We start from the raw sequence: 17,530 nt of genomic DNA on the forward strand, positions 1-17,530 counted from the left end.
GATTAACCCTTTTAAAGGTTTCCCCCCCCCACTTTAGTATATTATCCCCATTCCATAGGATGGGGTGCAATTTCCTCAGTGCTGGAATCCCCAGCGATCCCAAGAACGAAGGTCTGGTACCCGTCAGCCACAGAACTGTCTTGAATAGAGCGGATGTGCGCTTCCTCAACATCCTCTCTATTCTTCGTCTATGGGACTGCCGGAGAAAACTGAGCAGTGCGCTCGGCCATTTCCAGCAGTCTCCGCTGCTGTTCTGAACTGTGCACTCTTACAAGCAGAGGCAGATTTGTAACATTGGAGAAATGCGAGGGGGGGGGGGGGGTATTAGGATTGGCTGGATCTAGCCACCTTAAGAGTAGCTCTTGTAATCTGTATAGTAAAGAGCTTGTAAGCGCGCACTCCTAGCCTAGGAAAACAGCCAACTGATAGACCACAGAGGTGGCCTCCAGCAATAAGCTGGAGACTATAGAATTTAAAAAAATATCTTCCGTTCTTGAGATCCGAGAGGAATTTAAGTAAGAGGTGAATTACAAAGTTGTTTCATTTTTTTTTTTTTCAAGCACTTTTCATTTTTTCCCCATTTATCAAGTTTAGACAACACCATTGAATTCCGCAAGTGTACCAGGAATCTAATCGTTTTCTTGCCACCTAAAACAACCTTAAAACAATTGTTACATAATAGGTTGAAATCCCTGTGCAACAAGATTTATGATGTGTATAGCGGAAATGTTCAGTTGTGAGCATCTTGTATAAGAAGTGAAGCCGAGAGGACCGTGAGAAGTGTGTGGTGTAACTGTGCGTGGCTCCGCTTCCACAGAACATCCCTTGTCTGGATCATATGACGTTCCCGAGTTGGAGCATGAAATGTTCTCAGCCAGAAGCTCCGACACTAACCCACCGAGCCTGTTCTCCCTCTGCCTCGGGTTGCGGACACACCCAGAGCGTTTTTTTTGAACTTTTGTGCCAGTATTGGAGATAATCTGCTCCCCTCGTATAGTACTCTTAATCTCTGATGGCCTCCTGTAGAGCAGCACCATGATAAGCCGCTCATCATGGACCTCGGGCTCGCCGCAGGTAACCTCGGTGGTTTTTGTGTCTCCACATGATGCTCGTCTGTTTGCTTTCCTGGGCCCTGAATTTCGTATGTTTGTGTCTCTGTGATCATGAGGATTTCTGGTGTTAATCATGTTTCCCAAGGTGATATACAAGGTACTATATATATTGATTGTCTACTTTGCTGCTCGGGGACTGAGGCAGCGGTGTTATCTAATTTTTAGTATGTGAAGTGTTCCATATCGGTGCTTTAAGGAGACGTTTTCACAAAAAATGCAGCAGATTTTATTGCTGATATGCAAATTTGGTGCAGATTTTGCACTATGCAGAGTACAGGGCGATTATGTGCAGCATACATGGAAATGTTCCAGATTTTACATCCGCACCGCGGGTTTACTTCCACAGCCATGAGATTTCCTAGATCTCATCCACATTTACTGTAATCCGCAGTGGATTTTCTGCACACAGATCACTAGTGGAAAATCCCCTGCATAGGTCTCCTGTGGACGTACCTTGGGTAGGCTCACACAGAGGTTTTTGACATGGGGTTTGGAATGGATTCTGCTACAGGATCCACAATATGCTGCGTCCAATACCGCCGCTACTCTTGACTAAGCTTCCTCTTGATTTCAGTGGTTAAACACCTGTAGGACACTTTGATGTGGATCTGCTTGAAGAAAGAAGAAATCAAATTTGAATATGAAGTGGTTAGATGCAGAAGATGCCCCATACCCAAGAAAATATAAGACTGTGTACAAAACTTTTTTTTAAAATATATTTTCAGAACTAAAAAATCTGTTAAAATTACATTTACTGTAAACCTAGGGGATTTCCAATGAACAAAGTGCATTTTAATTACGGTAATAGATCTTGAAAAATTAAAGTTTCACAATTGGATGTGATAAAATTTTATATATTCCTGTGCTGAGATAATCTTATACAGTACGTGTGCCCCTGCTGTATACTATGTAATGGCCGTGTCTGACCGTACAGGAACATGGTCTGATCTCACCACAGCTCCTGGGCAGTGGAGGAAGGAAAAGAGTATACAGACAGGACAGCACGGGATCACAGCTGGTTCTTCTAGTGAGGTAAAACATTTCCCTGCCTGCTTTTAAGCAGTTTTACTTCAAAGATTCAGTCAGCTGTGATCCTGTGCTGCCCTCTCTATATACTATTTTCCTTCCTCCCCTGCCACAGGAGATCAGACCATGTTCCTGTACGGTCAGACACGGCCATTACACCGTACACAGCAGGGGCACATTTATAAGGTTCTTAGTACAGGAACACTTTTTTTTTTTTTTTTTTTTAAATGCATCCAATTGTAAAAATTATTATTTTTCTGTTGATTTTAAAATGTTGATTAAAATTTTCTTTGTTTGTGGGAAATCCCCTTTAAGGGGTAAGGTTATGATTTCTTTTAAATACCTACACAAGTCCAGAATTACAGGGGCACTTCCAAAAGACAGTATACCCGAAAACAAAATGGATGCCCAAATATACAAAAAAAATAAACTTTATTTACCGTAATCCAAAGCAACACATAACAATAGAGAATGTGAAATACATTGATGTCCTGGTGAGGGTGGGAAAATTCTGTGTTTCACATTCCCTTTTATTCGTCTTTTTATTATGTGTTGTTTTGATTAACTGATAAAAGATTAGGCCGGGTTCGCCTTGCGCTAACAGCAGCCCGTTCAACACATGCGTTAACGGGCTGCTGTTAACGCATGTGCCGATGTGTCAGCGCGCTAGCAGTGACGGACCCGGAAACGCTGCAGCCTGTGTCCCAGGGTCCGTCACTCAATGACGCCCACTGTGGTCGTGCGCTAGCGATGTGTCCGCCATAGGACTTAATGGCGACATTAACGGACTGCGTTACACCGCGTTATGCCGCGGTGTAACGTAGTCTGTCTAACGGACGCCAAAGACGCAATGTGAACCCAGCCTTACTGTATGTTTGGGCTGGTCCAACATGTAGGAAAATCTTGTGTATTAAAGTGAACCTGTCGGAAGGATTGTGCACAGTAACCGACAGGCAGTGTCAGGTCGGCGCCGTTATACTGTTCACCTGGGTGATGAAATCCATCTTGTGGGTGTTGTGTAATCTTTATTTTCACTTTTGAGTTAATGATATGCTCGTGCTTCGGGGCGGCCTGTGGGGGGCTTCATGTGGTGCTCTGCTTAGGTATTCAACAGTATGGCTTCTGACAGGTCTCTGGGGTGCTGCCGCTGGCTTTGGCGTCTTGACGTTTTTGATTGTATTGCTGCACCCATTTGTACCTGGTGAGTATCACAACACATTGGGGGTTACATTTGAGCTTGTCTTGTCGACACCTGGGTGCCAGACAGCTGGTTTTTACTGGCAAGAAGCCTTCTTGGTTGTGTTCGTTCAGTGAAGACTGTTGGGCCTTTGTCCCACATAGCATAAATGCAGTATTTTTTCTGTAGAACGTCTAAGAACATATAGGCTTTTATGGAAAGCCTCAAAACATATATATAAAAGGTAAAGCTCACAGACATACTCAGTTACAACCATGTGGCAGTCCTAGAATCATAGAATGGTAGAGTTGGAAGGGACCTCCTGGGTCATCTGGTCTCACCCCCTGGTCAATACAGGATTCACTAAACCATCTCCGATGCCTGTCCAGCCTCTGTTTTTAGTCTTCCATTGATGGAGAACTCGCCACCTCTCATGGCAGCCTGTTCCACTCATTAATCACCCTCACTGTCAAAGTTTTTTCTAATATCTAATCTGTCTCCTCCCATTCAGTTTCATCCCATTGCTTCTAGGCTTTCCTTGTGCAAATAAGAATAAAGATGATCCTTCTACAATGTGACAGCCCTTGAGATATTTGTAGACAGCTCAGCTATTAATGTGGAAGATAGCCGTAGGCACTACTATAAGTTGTTGTGCACAAGTAGGTGCCCAAACCGTATAATGTTATAGATAGACTTGGCACACACGTGGTAAGATGCAAGTGAAAATTTAATTGGAGGAGAGTACATACAGTATTGACGTTTCGGTCACAGGTTAGACCTTCATCAATGTACTAAATAAAAGAAAAAATGATAATAAATAAAGTATATACAATGGATTATACAAAACTGATAATCTTATACAGGTCTCAACAGAAAACAGAACAGTGGTGAACCTCAATCTGAACGGTACATTAGATATGGCAATTCATTGCGGGAGATATTACCGTTTACGTCCTGCTAATCATGCACTTGTAGTGTGAATGTTGGGATTAATCCCAATATAGTAAGGCGGTAACTAGGTGAGCCTCGTGATTGTGACCGTTAGGGTGAGATATGATCAGTCTATAGAGATGTGAGAAAGAGGGGAAAACCTACCCTCTCATAGAGAATTTCATGGTTATTTGTTTAAACAGGTTATTTGTCCTGTCTCAGTTTGTGAAAAGAATCATTCACAAATGAGATAAATGCTTCAAGTGCCGAGGAACCTGTTGGGGGTCTATAGTTACTTTTGTTCCTTAAACCAAGGCTCCTAGATGTAAGGAGTCGTCCCTCTGTAGTACTCGGAGGTGGATTATTGATGTCAGAATCTGCAAAATGCAACTTAAGTCTAAGTGATCGATAGAATCTCAGCTATTAGGCTAGGTTCACATTGCGTTAATGGGGTAACGCTAACGGACTGCATTGCACAGCGAAAATGTCACAATTAACGCCGTGCAACGGGTACGTTAGCGCACCCATTGACAGCAATGTGATTTATGCCTGTAGCGCATTGCAAGTGCATGCCATTTTCGGCACACGCTAGCGATGTGCCGTCCTTTTGTGACGGACCTCGGACGCTGCTTGCAGCGTCCGAGGTCCGTCCCTCGCTAGCGCAGATCGGGGATCCCCGATCTGCGCTAGCGGGGACGGCGAACGCGGACCCAAAATAAACATTACGTTAGCACAATCCGCTAGCACTATGCGCTTAACGCATTTCCCTAACGCAATGTGAACCTAGCCTTAAGTCTCCCCTCAGTCTTCTTTATTGCAAGCTAAACATTCCCAAATCCTGTAAACGTTCCTCATAGGACATGGTTTGCAGACCGGTCACCATTCTGGTCGCTCTTCTCTGAACTTGCTGCAGTTTGTTGATGTCTTTTTTAAAATGTGGTGCCCAAAACTGGACCTAGTATTCCAGGTGAGGTCTGACCAAAGAGGAGTAGAGGGCAATATAATAGACTTCACGTGATCTAGACTGTATGCATCCCAGAATTGTATTTGCCTTTTTTGCTGCTGCATCACACTGTTGACTCACGTTCAGTCTGTCATCTATTAGCATACCCAAGTCTTTTTCACATGTGGTGTTGCTTAGCCCTATTCCTCCCATTCTGTATATGCTTTTTTCATTTTTATTGCCCAGATGTATTACTTTGCATTTGTCAGTGTCTAAGACTAGGAGAAGCGTGACTTGAAAAACCTCCAGCAGTTTTCTTTTTTCTTTCTGTGATATGGTAATTTATTGAAAAAAAAAAAAAAGTGAATGGTAAAACTGATCACGAAATAGGCCTGCAGCTTGTCTCCGGGAGAACAGTGTGATCTGCAGTCTGATATCGAACATGCCCAATCTACCTGTCCCCTGACCATCAATTGGCCGCTGTCCTAGACACATTAGATTGTCAGTGGAAGCCATCGTTATCTGCTGTGTATGGGGGGCTTTAGAGTGTCTCTGCAGTGTGTGGATGAGTATGCATAGTATCATCTGAGGTGCTGTATCTATGAAACACCGCACATACAACCCGTGTGCACATACCCTAACCCTTACATTCTGATGTCCCCTCCCCCCCCATCCTGTATACATCCTGACTGCAGACCACCTTCTGCTTGTGATTGATATCATGTCTGCGCTTTACCGCGTGTGATGTCTGGGTAAATGCAAGTCAACATGATTGCTGAGAATTTTATTTTGCCGCCGTCCGCTGTGATACTCATCCGGTCAGTCCAGGTTATTGGCACCAACCTGTCCTGTCAGCACGCACTCCCCCGCAGTAAGCTCAGCGTCCATGGAAACTGGTTCACCTTTGTTAAAGCCGTTGCTTTTGTTTCAGGATGTTCTGTATATTAAAGACCTAGATTCTGTTCACACTGCCGTCAGAGTAACACATAACGATTTCATTAACGATATCGTTGCTACGTCACAAATAGCAACGATATCGTTAACAATATCGTTATGTGTGAAGGTACCTTAACACAGCTTGTAGACCTTCCACTACCGTCCAAGTGACCGATGCGCCATTATACAGAGGCCACAACAAGCTTTGCTTACAGGGCCCAACAAAATTGCAGTTTCTGTTCCCACCCTTGAGACCTCCCAACCATCCCCTTACCCTTGTGTGATTTGTATAAACCTAGCATTCTGAGTGAGCGTTGGGTGGTTTTGACAATTATGTTTCCTTCCCAGCTACTAAAAACATGCTCCGCAATATAAAGTCTACTGTGTCCAAACCCTGCCACCCTTTATTGGGTTAATGTGGTTGAGAAACCGCAGACAGAGTGAGGCAAACACTTGGCTTTAGTGATCAATGGAGACACAACTCCTGTCAGACCTGCTTGGTTCCTAAAATTGTAAAGACCCCTTTGGCACATAACTAGAGAATTTGGCGCTTCGGCCAAATCCTCATACAGTAATCTTGGGAGTTCAGCCAATCTATTCAGTCTCATCGAGAAGAGGTCCTAAGGGCTCATCTGCACCTCAGATTTTCACGTAGGAGTTCCATCCATGTTTTTCATGGTTACCACTCGTACCTGTGACAGTCTACGGTGCTGTGTGTTTTTTTTTTTTTTTTTTTGTTTGTTTTTTTCCCTTCCTTTTTTTGCAAAACCTCCTAGACCTGTCCAATATTGATCCAAGTGTCTGATCAAACTCTGTAATGAAAGTCTGTTGGTCCATGAAAAAATCGCTTAGCACTTGGATGCCATCCGTGTGCTGCCTGATTTTCACTGACTGATAGGACCTGGAGAAACAATTTTTTTTTTTTTTTAATACGTGCAACACAAAAAGCTGATTTCTATAATGATTGTGTTCCCTTTAAACTGCTGAAACCCTAAATTCAAGATCAATAAGTACAATCCATATGGCTTTAAAGGGCTGAATGAGCTGTGGTGTGTGTTTTTTTTTTTTTTTTTTTTTAAACTTTTGCTCCAGAAGATTAAGGGAAGAGCCGTCATATAATGGTTTTGGTTTTTTTTTTCCTGTCATCTTTTGGAACAGTGTCAGGTTTCTAAGTCCCTGAATATTTGCAATCTGAAGATGCTTATTGCTGAGTTTTTTGTGAGAGCTTGGAAGCTAAATATCAAATTTCATAACGCTGTGAAGTAGAGAACTTTCCATGCCGTTCGGCATTTTCCATATTGGTCGATTATTAATTCATATTTACCGTTTTATGAGACACCACTTCGTTTAATGGCTTGTTTAAAAAAAAAAACAAAAAAAAAAAAACACAACAATAGTAGCAAGAAAAAAAAATCGAAGCTACAGTAACCCTTTTTGTTTCAGTTGGGGGAAAAAAAATTACATGTCTAGATTTCACAATGCCTGTCGTTATTTTTGCGCATTTTTCATTTGAAGTTTCATACATTTTTGACTTGTATTGAAACCTTATTGATAAGAGCTTTATGCTCCAGCATGTCTCTACAGGTTAGGGCAGACTAGGGCCACATCCGGCCCTTTGGCTGTTCCTGTCTGACCCTCAGCCTGAGACGGAGAAAGGGCTGGAAATGAAAAGCAATGCAGCAGTGATGTCGGTTTCTTACAAGGAAGCGTATGCCACTAATAAGATGTTCCTCTCAATGAGGGGCATGCAGGAAAGAAATGCACCAAATTCACTAAGACTGGCATATGAAAAGCTTTCATATATTCTATCCATTGCTTTTCCGAGAAATTAGCATTTATATTTGTGACTGAGGGGTTAAGTGCTCTGGGTTCGACAGAGCACTTAAGAAGCCTCTGCCTCCAGAGGTGGTATCCCCACTCAGCTTTAGCCACTTCTGCTAGTTCGATGGCTCACTTGGTGCCTGTCGTCACGCACATGGTGAATTATTAGTCAGGCTAAACAGGCAGGTTCTAGGAGAGGAAACGCGCTCTGGAGGAACTGGCCCCTTATGTGCTCAGGAGAACATAACATCTCATTGGAATATAAATTAAAAAGAAAATTTCTCAGGAAAGCAGCAACAGATAGAAGATATAAAGAGGTAAATGGATTTACATTTAAAGATCTCTATGCACACATGGTTTTGAGGGGTTTATCTTATTGACAGATGAAATGTATAGAACAGTTGCAAACATGTCATCTTCTTTGAGTTTCCCATCCCTAAGGGGTCCACCAAGGAGCGTTGGGGTTTTGTGGAAGAGATGTCTTGAAGGAGCAGGATCTGCATACTGCCTTTTGTCATACCCGCTCACTAGCGATACTTGGCAGGATGGAGACTTGCTAGTTGCTGTTGTTACCTGGTCACTGGCTTGGAAACACTTGGGTATTTGTTGTGATTTGTACACATTGTGATATAGCCACAGCAGATAACTTGGTCACCTATAAAATTTACCTTTTTGGTCTTTTTTTCATTAGAACATCCAAGCGGGATGACTGTAATGAATGGAGATGGGGCCCACGAGCATCCCGCCGAGGTGGAGACAAAGCAAAATGGACATGACTGTGGTGAACAAGCAGAGGATGGAAGTGAACAGGAGGTCATCGTTATTCAGGACACTGGCTTCACAGTGAAGATCCAAGTCCCGGGGATAGAGACGTTCTCAATTCAGGTAACCAGTCGTTGCTTACTTCTGCCTTCATTCTGTACTTCTAACAGCGTAGGGTAAATCCGTAACATTGGATCTGCTTTCTTCAGGTGTCTCCTCAGGAGATGGTCCAGGAGATCCATCAGGTCCTTATGGACAGGGAGGACACCTGCCATAGGACGTGCTTTTCTCTTCAGTTGGATGGGAATGTGTTGGACAACTTTGCAGAGCTCAAGACCATAGAAGGATTTGAGGAAGGTTCTGTCCTGAAAGTAGTTGAAGGTGGGTCATGTAACGTGTTTTGTCACTGTTTATGTAAAAAGAGGCAGAAGGGCGTTGTAGATTTTCGGCGTGGCCATGCTCATCAGATATAGGTTGTCTGAATCTGCTGACTTCGGTGGGATGGTTAGATCGTCTAATGTGCATTGCGGGGTCCTGCTTTCCTTAGATGGCAGCTGTCTTGTGGAAAGAATGGACTGTTATGTTCAATTTTGTTCTTCACCAGACAAGCCACCTTTAGTGGTATCTGATGGGGACCTACTTCCTTTATTGAAAGCACATTTTTCCGAGTGTATGTGGAGGTCGGGAGTCATGGCTGTTGGCTGAAAACGGGTTCAGACAACAGCTAAAGTGTATGGCGAATATTGGCGCTTCATGGCCCAACTGGGCAACCTTCAGCTCTTTTGGATGTATTTTGTACAGATATATAGGGAAAACAGCACTTGCATAGAAGCACATAGGCCCCATTTAATCAAGACCGATGTGAGGGGTGGGCTGGAGTGCGAGGCGCATGCCTCTTAATGACTCAGGCGAGCTGCCTCTTTGTATGCCTTGTCTTAGGATCTTAGGATATGTGCCCAGGAGCCAGAATACAAGCGTTTTGGACTCTGCTCACCTGCGTTGCGTCCAAAATGCTGCGTTGTAGGTTACAAGCACAGTAGATGTGATTCCTATAGATCCCATGCCCACTGTGCTTCTATTTGATGCTGCATAAACTTGCACCCGAGTCAATTATCTGCAGCGGAGACGCTCTGCACTGCTTAGTCTCCCCCATAGCCATTTATTACATGCGGTAAATCTGCATGGTTCAATGAACATACGGATTTACCTGCATGATTAGAATGCAGCGTTTTGGATTCAGTGAAAATGTGCTGCATCCAAAATGCTTCTATATCCTAATCATAGCCTTACTCCAGTCAGGCACTAGAGTAAGATCGGTTGTGTAAGAGATGCTGCTGCTTGTGGTGAATTTGATGAGTGGGAGTCTTCACGCCCCATCACGGCTCAGCTCTGCCATCTTTGTCGGAGCTGGGCGAAAATGGTGTGAAATGGCCAAATCTTGCAAGAGTTTTTGCAATTCTTCAATGCTTTTAACTCCAGAATTCTGGCATAAAAGCTCTGATCAATAAGGGAAATTGTGTACAGCCAATTGAAGTGATTTGGTTGACTTTAGGCTAGTTTCACATTTGCGTTAAAAAAACGCAGCGTTTTTAACGCAAACGCATGTGGTGCAAAAACGCATGCAAACGCTGCGTTTTTTAGACGCATGCATTTTTGCATGTGGTAAAAAAACGTGGCGTTTTGACGCGTTTACATGCGTTTTTTACTGCGTTTGCGTTTTTGAAACGCATGATGACAAATGTGTGACAGATGCCAATCAGTCAAAATCAACTAGAAAACCCACTATAAACAGAAATAGCTAGGGTTAGGATTCCTAGGGTTAGGTTCCCTAGGGTTACTAGGGATCCTAACCCTAGGGATCCTAACCCTAGGGAACCTAACCCTAGGAATCCTAACCCTAGGGATCCTAACCCTAACCCTAGGGATCCTAACCCTAACCCTAGGGATCCTAACCCTAACCCTAGGGATCCTAACCCTAACCCTAGGGATCCTAACCCTAACCCTAGGGATCCTAACCCTAACCCTAGGGATCCTAACCCTAACCCTAGGGATCCTAACCCTAACCCTAGGGATCCTAACCCTAACCCTAGGGATCCTAACCCTAACCCTAGGGATCCTAACCCTAGGGATCCTAACCCTAGGGATCCTAACCCTAACCCTAGGGATCCTAACCCTAGGGATCCTAACCCTAGGGATCCTAACCCTAACCCTAGGGATCCTAACCCTAACCCTAGGGATCCTAACCCTAACCCTAGGGATCCTAACCCTAGGGATCCTAACCCTAGGGATCCTAACCCTAACCCTAGGGATCCTAACCCTAGGGATCCTAACCCTAGGGATCCTAACCCTAACCCTAGGGATCCTAACCCTAACCCTAGGGATCCTAACCCTAACCCTAGGGATCCTAACCCTAGGGATCCTAACCCTAGGGATCCTAACCCTAACCCTAGGGATCCTAACCCTAGGGATCCTAACCCTAGGGATCCTAACCCTAACCCTAGGGATCCTAACCCTAACCCTAGGGATCCTAACCCTAACCCTAGGGATCCTAACCCTAGGGATCCTAACCCTAACCCTAGGGATCCTAACCCTAGGGATCCTAACCCTAGGGATCCTAACCCTAACCCTAGGGATCCTAACCCTAACCCTAGGGATCCTAACCCTAACCCTAGGGATCCTAACCCTAACCCTAGGGATCCTAACCCTAGGGATCCTAACCCTAGGGATCCTAACCCTAACCCTAGGGATCCTAACCCTAGGGATCCTAACCCTAGGGATCCTAACCCTAACCCTAGGGATCCTAACCCTAACCCTAGGGATCCTAACCCTAACCCTAGGGATCCTAACCCTAGGGATCCTAACCCTAGGGATCCTAACCCTAACCCTAGGGATCCTAACCCTAGGGATCCTAACCCTAACCCTAGGGATCCTAACCCTAACCCTAGGGATCCTAACCCTAGGGATCCTAACCCTAGGGATCCTAACCCTAACCCTAGGGATCCTAACCCTAGGGATCCTAACCCTAGGGATCCTAACCCTAACCCTAGGGATCCTAACCCTAGGGATCCTAACCCTAGGGATCCTAACCCTAGGGATCCTAACCCTAGGGATCCTAACCCTAACCCTAGGGATCCTAACCCTAGGGATCCTAACCCTAACCCTAGGGATCCTAACCCTAGGGATCCTAACCCTAACCCTAGGGATCCTAACCCTAGGGATCCTAACCCTAACCCTAGGGATCCTAACCCTAGGGATCCTAACCCTAGGGATCGGGTTAGGATCCCTAGGGTTAGGATCCCTAGGGTTAGGGTGGGGGGTGGCTTATCAGTGAGTATTCTTGTGTTTTTCTATTGAAACGCATGCGTTTTTTTGCCGCAAAAAAACTCATTGCTGTCTATGTAAACGCATGCGTTTTTAAGCACATGCGTTTGCATGCGTTTTTAAACGCCGCTAGAAATTACTACAGGTTGCATTTCCGCAACAAAACGCAAGCATAGAAACAACGCATGCGTCGTCAAAACACGGCAAAATGCATGCAAAAAAACGCATGTGTTTTTAATGTTAAGTTTAGAAAAAAAAGTATGCTTTTTTTTTTTTGCGCAAAAACGCAGCGGCAAAAAACGCAAATGTGAAACCAGCCTTAGTTAGCATTTGGAACAAAAAAAAATCTTTAGCTGTATTGTCTTAGTTTTGTGTCTGGCTGATGGATTATAATGACCTTTTCCCTGTCAGAACCATACACTGTGCGTGAGGCCAGGATTCATGTGCGTCACATAAGAGACTTATTGAAAAGCCTGGACCCCTCGGATGCTTTCAATGGAGTGGACTGCAACTCCCTGTCATTCCTAAGTGTCTTTACAGATGGTGACCTTGGAGGTAAGTCGGGTTAGATCCCTTACTACACATAAAAGAAGATTCCTGAACATACAGATTATTGCACGGACATTGTGGGCAAATGAAATGTTTGTTTGGGACATACAGCAACTATTTTCTTCATCATGGAGGCTACAGGAAAGAGCTGACGCACACAAACCACTGAAGTCATACAGTGCAGTCCAAACTACACACATTTACAAGCTGTGACCATTAACACCACGTCGTCTGCTCAGCTGACTGCCGTGCATAAGCCTGCAGCTGCTGCATACTCCAGCACACTCTGCTTTATCTGCTGAGAACAGTAAGGCTCTACTCACACTTGGTGCAACACAGCGTGTTATATAGCCTGGGACCCATTACTAAACAAATCCATTATAAAACCATAATTGTGAACACCTCTTTTCTTTCTGATCCATCCGTCAAGGCCGGCAGTTTACACAGGTCTGTACGTTCCTCACTTCTCTTCTTTACATTATTTCAAAACATGTGTATATGGAGTAAGAATGACGCGGACATTTTTTATTAAGAGGGGGAAAAAAAAAGAATTGTTTATCGTTTTGTTTTCAGAAAGCGGAAAAAAGAAAAAGAAAGGCAATGAACTTGAACAAATAGATTGTACCCCTCCGGAAAATATTTTACCTGGAAGCAAAGAGAGACCCCTCTGCCCCCTGCAGCCACAGAGCAAGGACTGGAAGGTAAGTGATGGTGTTCATGGTAATGTATGTGGACTTATGGTACATTAGTAGCCGGTCTTCTCCGTCCCTTATTAGTGACATTATGAGTGGTGGGCTCTAGTCAGCCATGTATTCATCAGCCATCCCCTATAATAGCACTATATTTACTATACTTATAGCAGACCACAGAATCAGCCAGGAGAAGCCCCCTGTGTGAAAATCTGATGACTGGTGCTGCTTCCATTTATACGTTTATCCGACAGCGTCTTCAATCTGTTGCCACTTCAGACATGTTATTGTTATAAATACTAGGACGCCTTTAATTTAAACATGTTGGCGTACCCTTATTCTTGTATTTTTCTTCTGTAATCCCCTTTTTAGAAGATATAAATAAATAAATAGACATCTGGGCGTTACCAATCCTCTTGTCAGGGAGGAGTGTCCCACACAGTATGACAGGATCAGCACTGATTGGACCTTGTCAGACTGGGGGGGGACACGCCCCCTGCTGGCAACACCCACATGTCAGTTATTTCGTAGAACGGCACAATGCAGAGTGAATCTATATGTACCAGGCGCTGTATAGCCCCCTACGAGACATCCGTGCCCTCCATCCAGCGACTGCTTGAAGAGGGGTTCTCAGACCGAAACGTCACGATGTTCGCACCCAAGGAGCACAACTGAACTTCTCATTGCTATGCCCGGTCTTTAATAAACTGCTTGCAATAAGTGTGCAGTGGATATTCTACCTCTTATTATTTGGGATTCCACTCCTGTTTCACTTGCGCCCCACATTCCACAACTGTGTACCCTCCACATTTTATAGCAAACATGCTCCAGAACTGACATTTAGGGGATGTGCACCCGTTCAGGATTTTTCACGTTTTTTTTTTTGGCGATAGGATGCATATGTATGCGTTTTTATCATTTAGAATGCATTCCGCAATTTTTGTGCACATGATGCTTTTTTTTCTGCGAAAAAAACCACATCGCGGTAAAAAAAAAAAGCAGCATGTTCATTAATTTTGCGGATTTTTCATGTATTTCCCGCTATTTAATGCATTGGGGGAAAAAACACGTAAAAAAATGCGAAAAAAATGCATGCGGATTTCTGGCTGAAATGTCCGGTTTTTGTCAGGAAATTTCTGCAAGAAATCCTGAACATGTGCACATACCCTCACGGGGAGCTCGGTTACCTACTAGGATAGGTACAGTCGAAGAGCTGACAAGTCAGTGTTAATATAAGATCCCTCACTGGGTTATTGATCACAAATGATGAGTAGTTGTGGTTTTTTTAATTGCTTTTTCAGTCTGCTTAATAAAATGTCTTGTGAGGCTCACTCCCTCCTATGTGCCCTATGGACATGGCCGTGGTTACTTTACTTGAGAACTAGTTAATATTTTGCTAGGGATCACACACAGTTTTGCTCTTCAGTCTGTATTCTATAATCAGTCACTAATTGTTCTTCCAAGCCTCTAAAAAAAATAAATAAAAGAAATAAGACCTAATAAAAATATTATTAAAAAGTGGTAAATGGCACTTTAAAGCCTTTTTTTTTTTTTTTTTTTTTTTTTTTAAAACCCCTGTTTTTGATTTGAGAGACATTTTTTGCTAATGATGATTTTTGTTGCAGCCTTTACAGTGTTTAAAAGTGTTCACTATGAGCGGCTGGAACCCCCCTCCCGGAAATAGGAAGATGCATGGAGATCTGATGTACCTGTATGTGATCACTACGGAGGACCGTCATGTCAGCATCACTGCGTCTACCCGGGGATTCTACCTCAACCAGTAGGTTTGGGGATTTTACCTGGGAATCGGCTTAGTACTGTGTCGGTCATTGTGAGTCACATTTAGGGTGTTTGTATTAACACAGAACTTGTCTAGGTTCCTCTTGGCATAGACTCTGCACATACCGTATTTTTCGGATTATAAGACGCTCCGGATTATAAGGCGCACCCCAAATTTTGGGAAGAAAAATGGAAAAAAATCTTTTTTTTTTTTTTTTTTAATAATAGTGGTGCTTCTTATAATCCATGCGTCTTATTGCTTACCAGGGGTGGGGGCTGCGGTGAAGCGGGGTCCCAGGGTCGCTGCTGGAGGAGGCAGGAGTGAGGTGATGCTGCAGGCTGCGATGAGGGGGTGTTCCGATGTCCGGTGCTGCTGCTGCGCTGTGTCCGGTGCTGTTGCTGCATATATATCTGCATTATAAGACTCACCCCCATTTTCCCCAAAATATTTTTTGGGGAAAAAGTGCATCTTATAATCTGAAAATGATGGTATGTATTAGCATTCTTAGGTATATAGAAAGAAAGATAAATTCACCGTTTATTTTTTTATTTATTGCTTGAAAATAGAGCATGGATGAATATATCCTTCTATTGCATCCATTGTTTCAGAGCCGGACTATGGATCTTCGCTCTGGGAGTTTCCTCTGTGGCCATCTGTTCAACTTCACTATCAAGTTTCATAGGTGTTTAATTCCCATCTTGTGTTCACGCTTACGTAAATTACTGTGTAACTTTCTAAACTATTGTCCAATTGTTTTCAGATCTACAGCTTACACCTTCAATCCCAAACCAGCCAACCCCAGCTTCCTCAGTCACTCTTTGATGGAACTTCTTAATCAAGTCAGTCCTACATTCAAGAAGAATTTTGCCGCCCTACAGAAGAAAAGGTAAAGCCTTACACTTCCTGAAACCGTTAAATGATTTTCCACACTTGATTTAAAAAAAAAAAAAAAAAAAAAAAATCAGTTTTTAAAAAATATTGGTCTTTGTTGTTCCTTTTCTGTCTAGAGCAGGAATGTGACCACTGTGGCCAATCAAAGACCGCAGCATTGGCTCTAGCAGTCAGACATTTGTAGGCCAGGACAGGACGTAAAAGATGCTTGTATTTATATGTATGTGTACGTGTAATAATTTGTGTATGTGTAATATTTTTTTTTTTACTCACTCACTCACTCACTCCAGGCATTAAAGCGGTTGTGCATAACTCTTTAACATTGATAACCTATCCCTTGGATATGCCATCAATATCTGATTGGCAGTGGTGTGGCACCCACACTGATCAGCTGCTCTGTGCTGTAGGCGGCCACAAGTGCTGAGTTGCAAAGCTCCTCGGTCTATTGATAGTAGGTCACTATCATACGGAGCAGCTCCATAATTCGACACTTACTGCTGCCGCCGGCACAGACAACAGCCAGGTGTCACATCCCTCCACCGATCAGATATTGATGACCTCTGCTAAGGATAGGTTACCAATGTTAAAGCAATGGACAGCCTCTTTAACTGCCTAGGGTCCGATAAATCACCGGCAGAATTCGGCTTCACTTGGAGAACCTGTTTTGCTTTTTTTTTTTTTATTCCATTGCACTCTAAGCTGGCCTTTTTATCCCGGTGGAAGGTCACGGTCACATTTTGTAGTTTTTCAGCTCCCAGTGTGAGCATGCCCTTACTGAAATCTTGGGATATATTTCCAGTTTTGGCCCGGACTCTAAACTCTGAATTTCTCTGGATTCATGTAGGCATTGCCATGTATGAACCAGACCGTTCACAATTTACATACTTTGCATTTTCCTGTGTACATGTCACAATCGCATACAGAAAAGTAGCATGTGTGCAGGCAGATCTACAGCTCATGAGGCCTAGGTCTGGGAATAGGCTGACATGGTGGCATCTTTTCATTAGTTTTGATGCAGAATGAATATTTTTTGCATAAATATGTGAAATGCTTTGGGATATTTTATGTCTGTAAGGATCCATTGATACATTATTGCATTTTCCACTAATACAAGTCTATTATATGTGAGTCAGTCTCGTTCTTGCCGGCAAATCGGTGTCTGCCTACCTTGTGATCTCCGGCACATAGATTCTGCCGGCCTGAGGACCTGCACGGAGACTTGGACATTTGTTATTGAGCAGTACTTGGATAACAAAATGTTTGGCTCTTTTTGCATAGATCTTTTAGGCCTGATGAAGCTGGTGGACTTACTTTTAAAATCCATAGCAAGCTATTCCAACCTAATAGGTTGAGCATTGTTTTTTTTTTTTTTACTCTCTCATTTTTTTTGCTAATTTTTAATAACTCATATTTGAGTTATACAGATATTATGACATGGATTTTAAAAGTAAGCACACCTGCCTCATCAGAGCTAGTAAAATCTATTTAGGAAAGATACATTTTGTATTGTGAAATGTAATGATATATCTGCTTTTAAAGGGATCGTCCAGGCATACTTTGCTGCCAGATCAGACATCTGGTGCGGAGCGAGAC

At 43.4% G+C, this 17,530-nt stretch overlaps 1 protein-coding gene across 5 annotated transcripts in view; it reads left to right on the forward strand.

Moving 5' to 3' along the window:
- CLUH (clustered mitochondria homolog) overlaps positions 1 to 17,530 on the forward strand; it is a 54,246-nt gene that overhangs the window by 11,734 nt on the left and 24,982 nt on the right. For 3 of the 5 annotated variants that reach the window (XM_069761278.1, XM_069761280.1, XM_069761281.1), the window contains exons 2-7: positions 8,637 to 8,830; positions 8,917 to 9,088; positions 12,440 to 12,583; positions 13,151 to 13,278; positions 14,892 to 15,046; positions 15,807 to 15,932. In XM_069761278.1, coding sequence (XP_069617379.1) covers positions 8,637 to 8,830; positions 8,917 to 9,088; positions 12,440 to 12,583; positions 13,151 to 13,278; positions 14,892 to 15,046; positions 15,807 to 15,932 — 919 coding nt within the window. Of the gene's footprint in view, positions 1 to 967; positions 1,075 to 8,338; positions 8,545 to 8,636; positions 8,831 to 8,916; positions 9,089 to 12,439; positions 12,584 to 13,150; positions 13,279 to 14,891; positions 15,047 to 15,806; positions 15,933 to 17,530 lie in introns of those variants that run through there. The other 2 variants (XM_069761279.1, XM_069761277.1) reach the window with 2 other exon arrangements.

This window comes from Ranitomeya imitator, chromosome 3 (assembly GCF_032444005.1).
Source record: "Ranitomeya imitator isolate aRanImi1 chromosome 3, aRanImi1.pri, whole genome shotgun sequence".
NCBI lineage: Eukaryota > Metazoa > Chordata > Amphibia > Anura > Dendrobatidae > Ranitomeya > Ranitomeya imitator.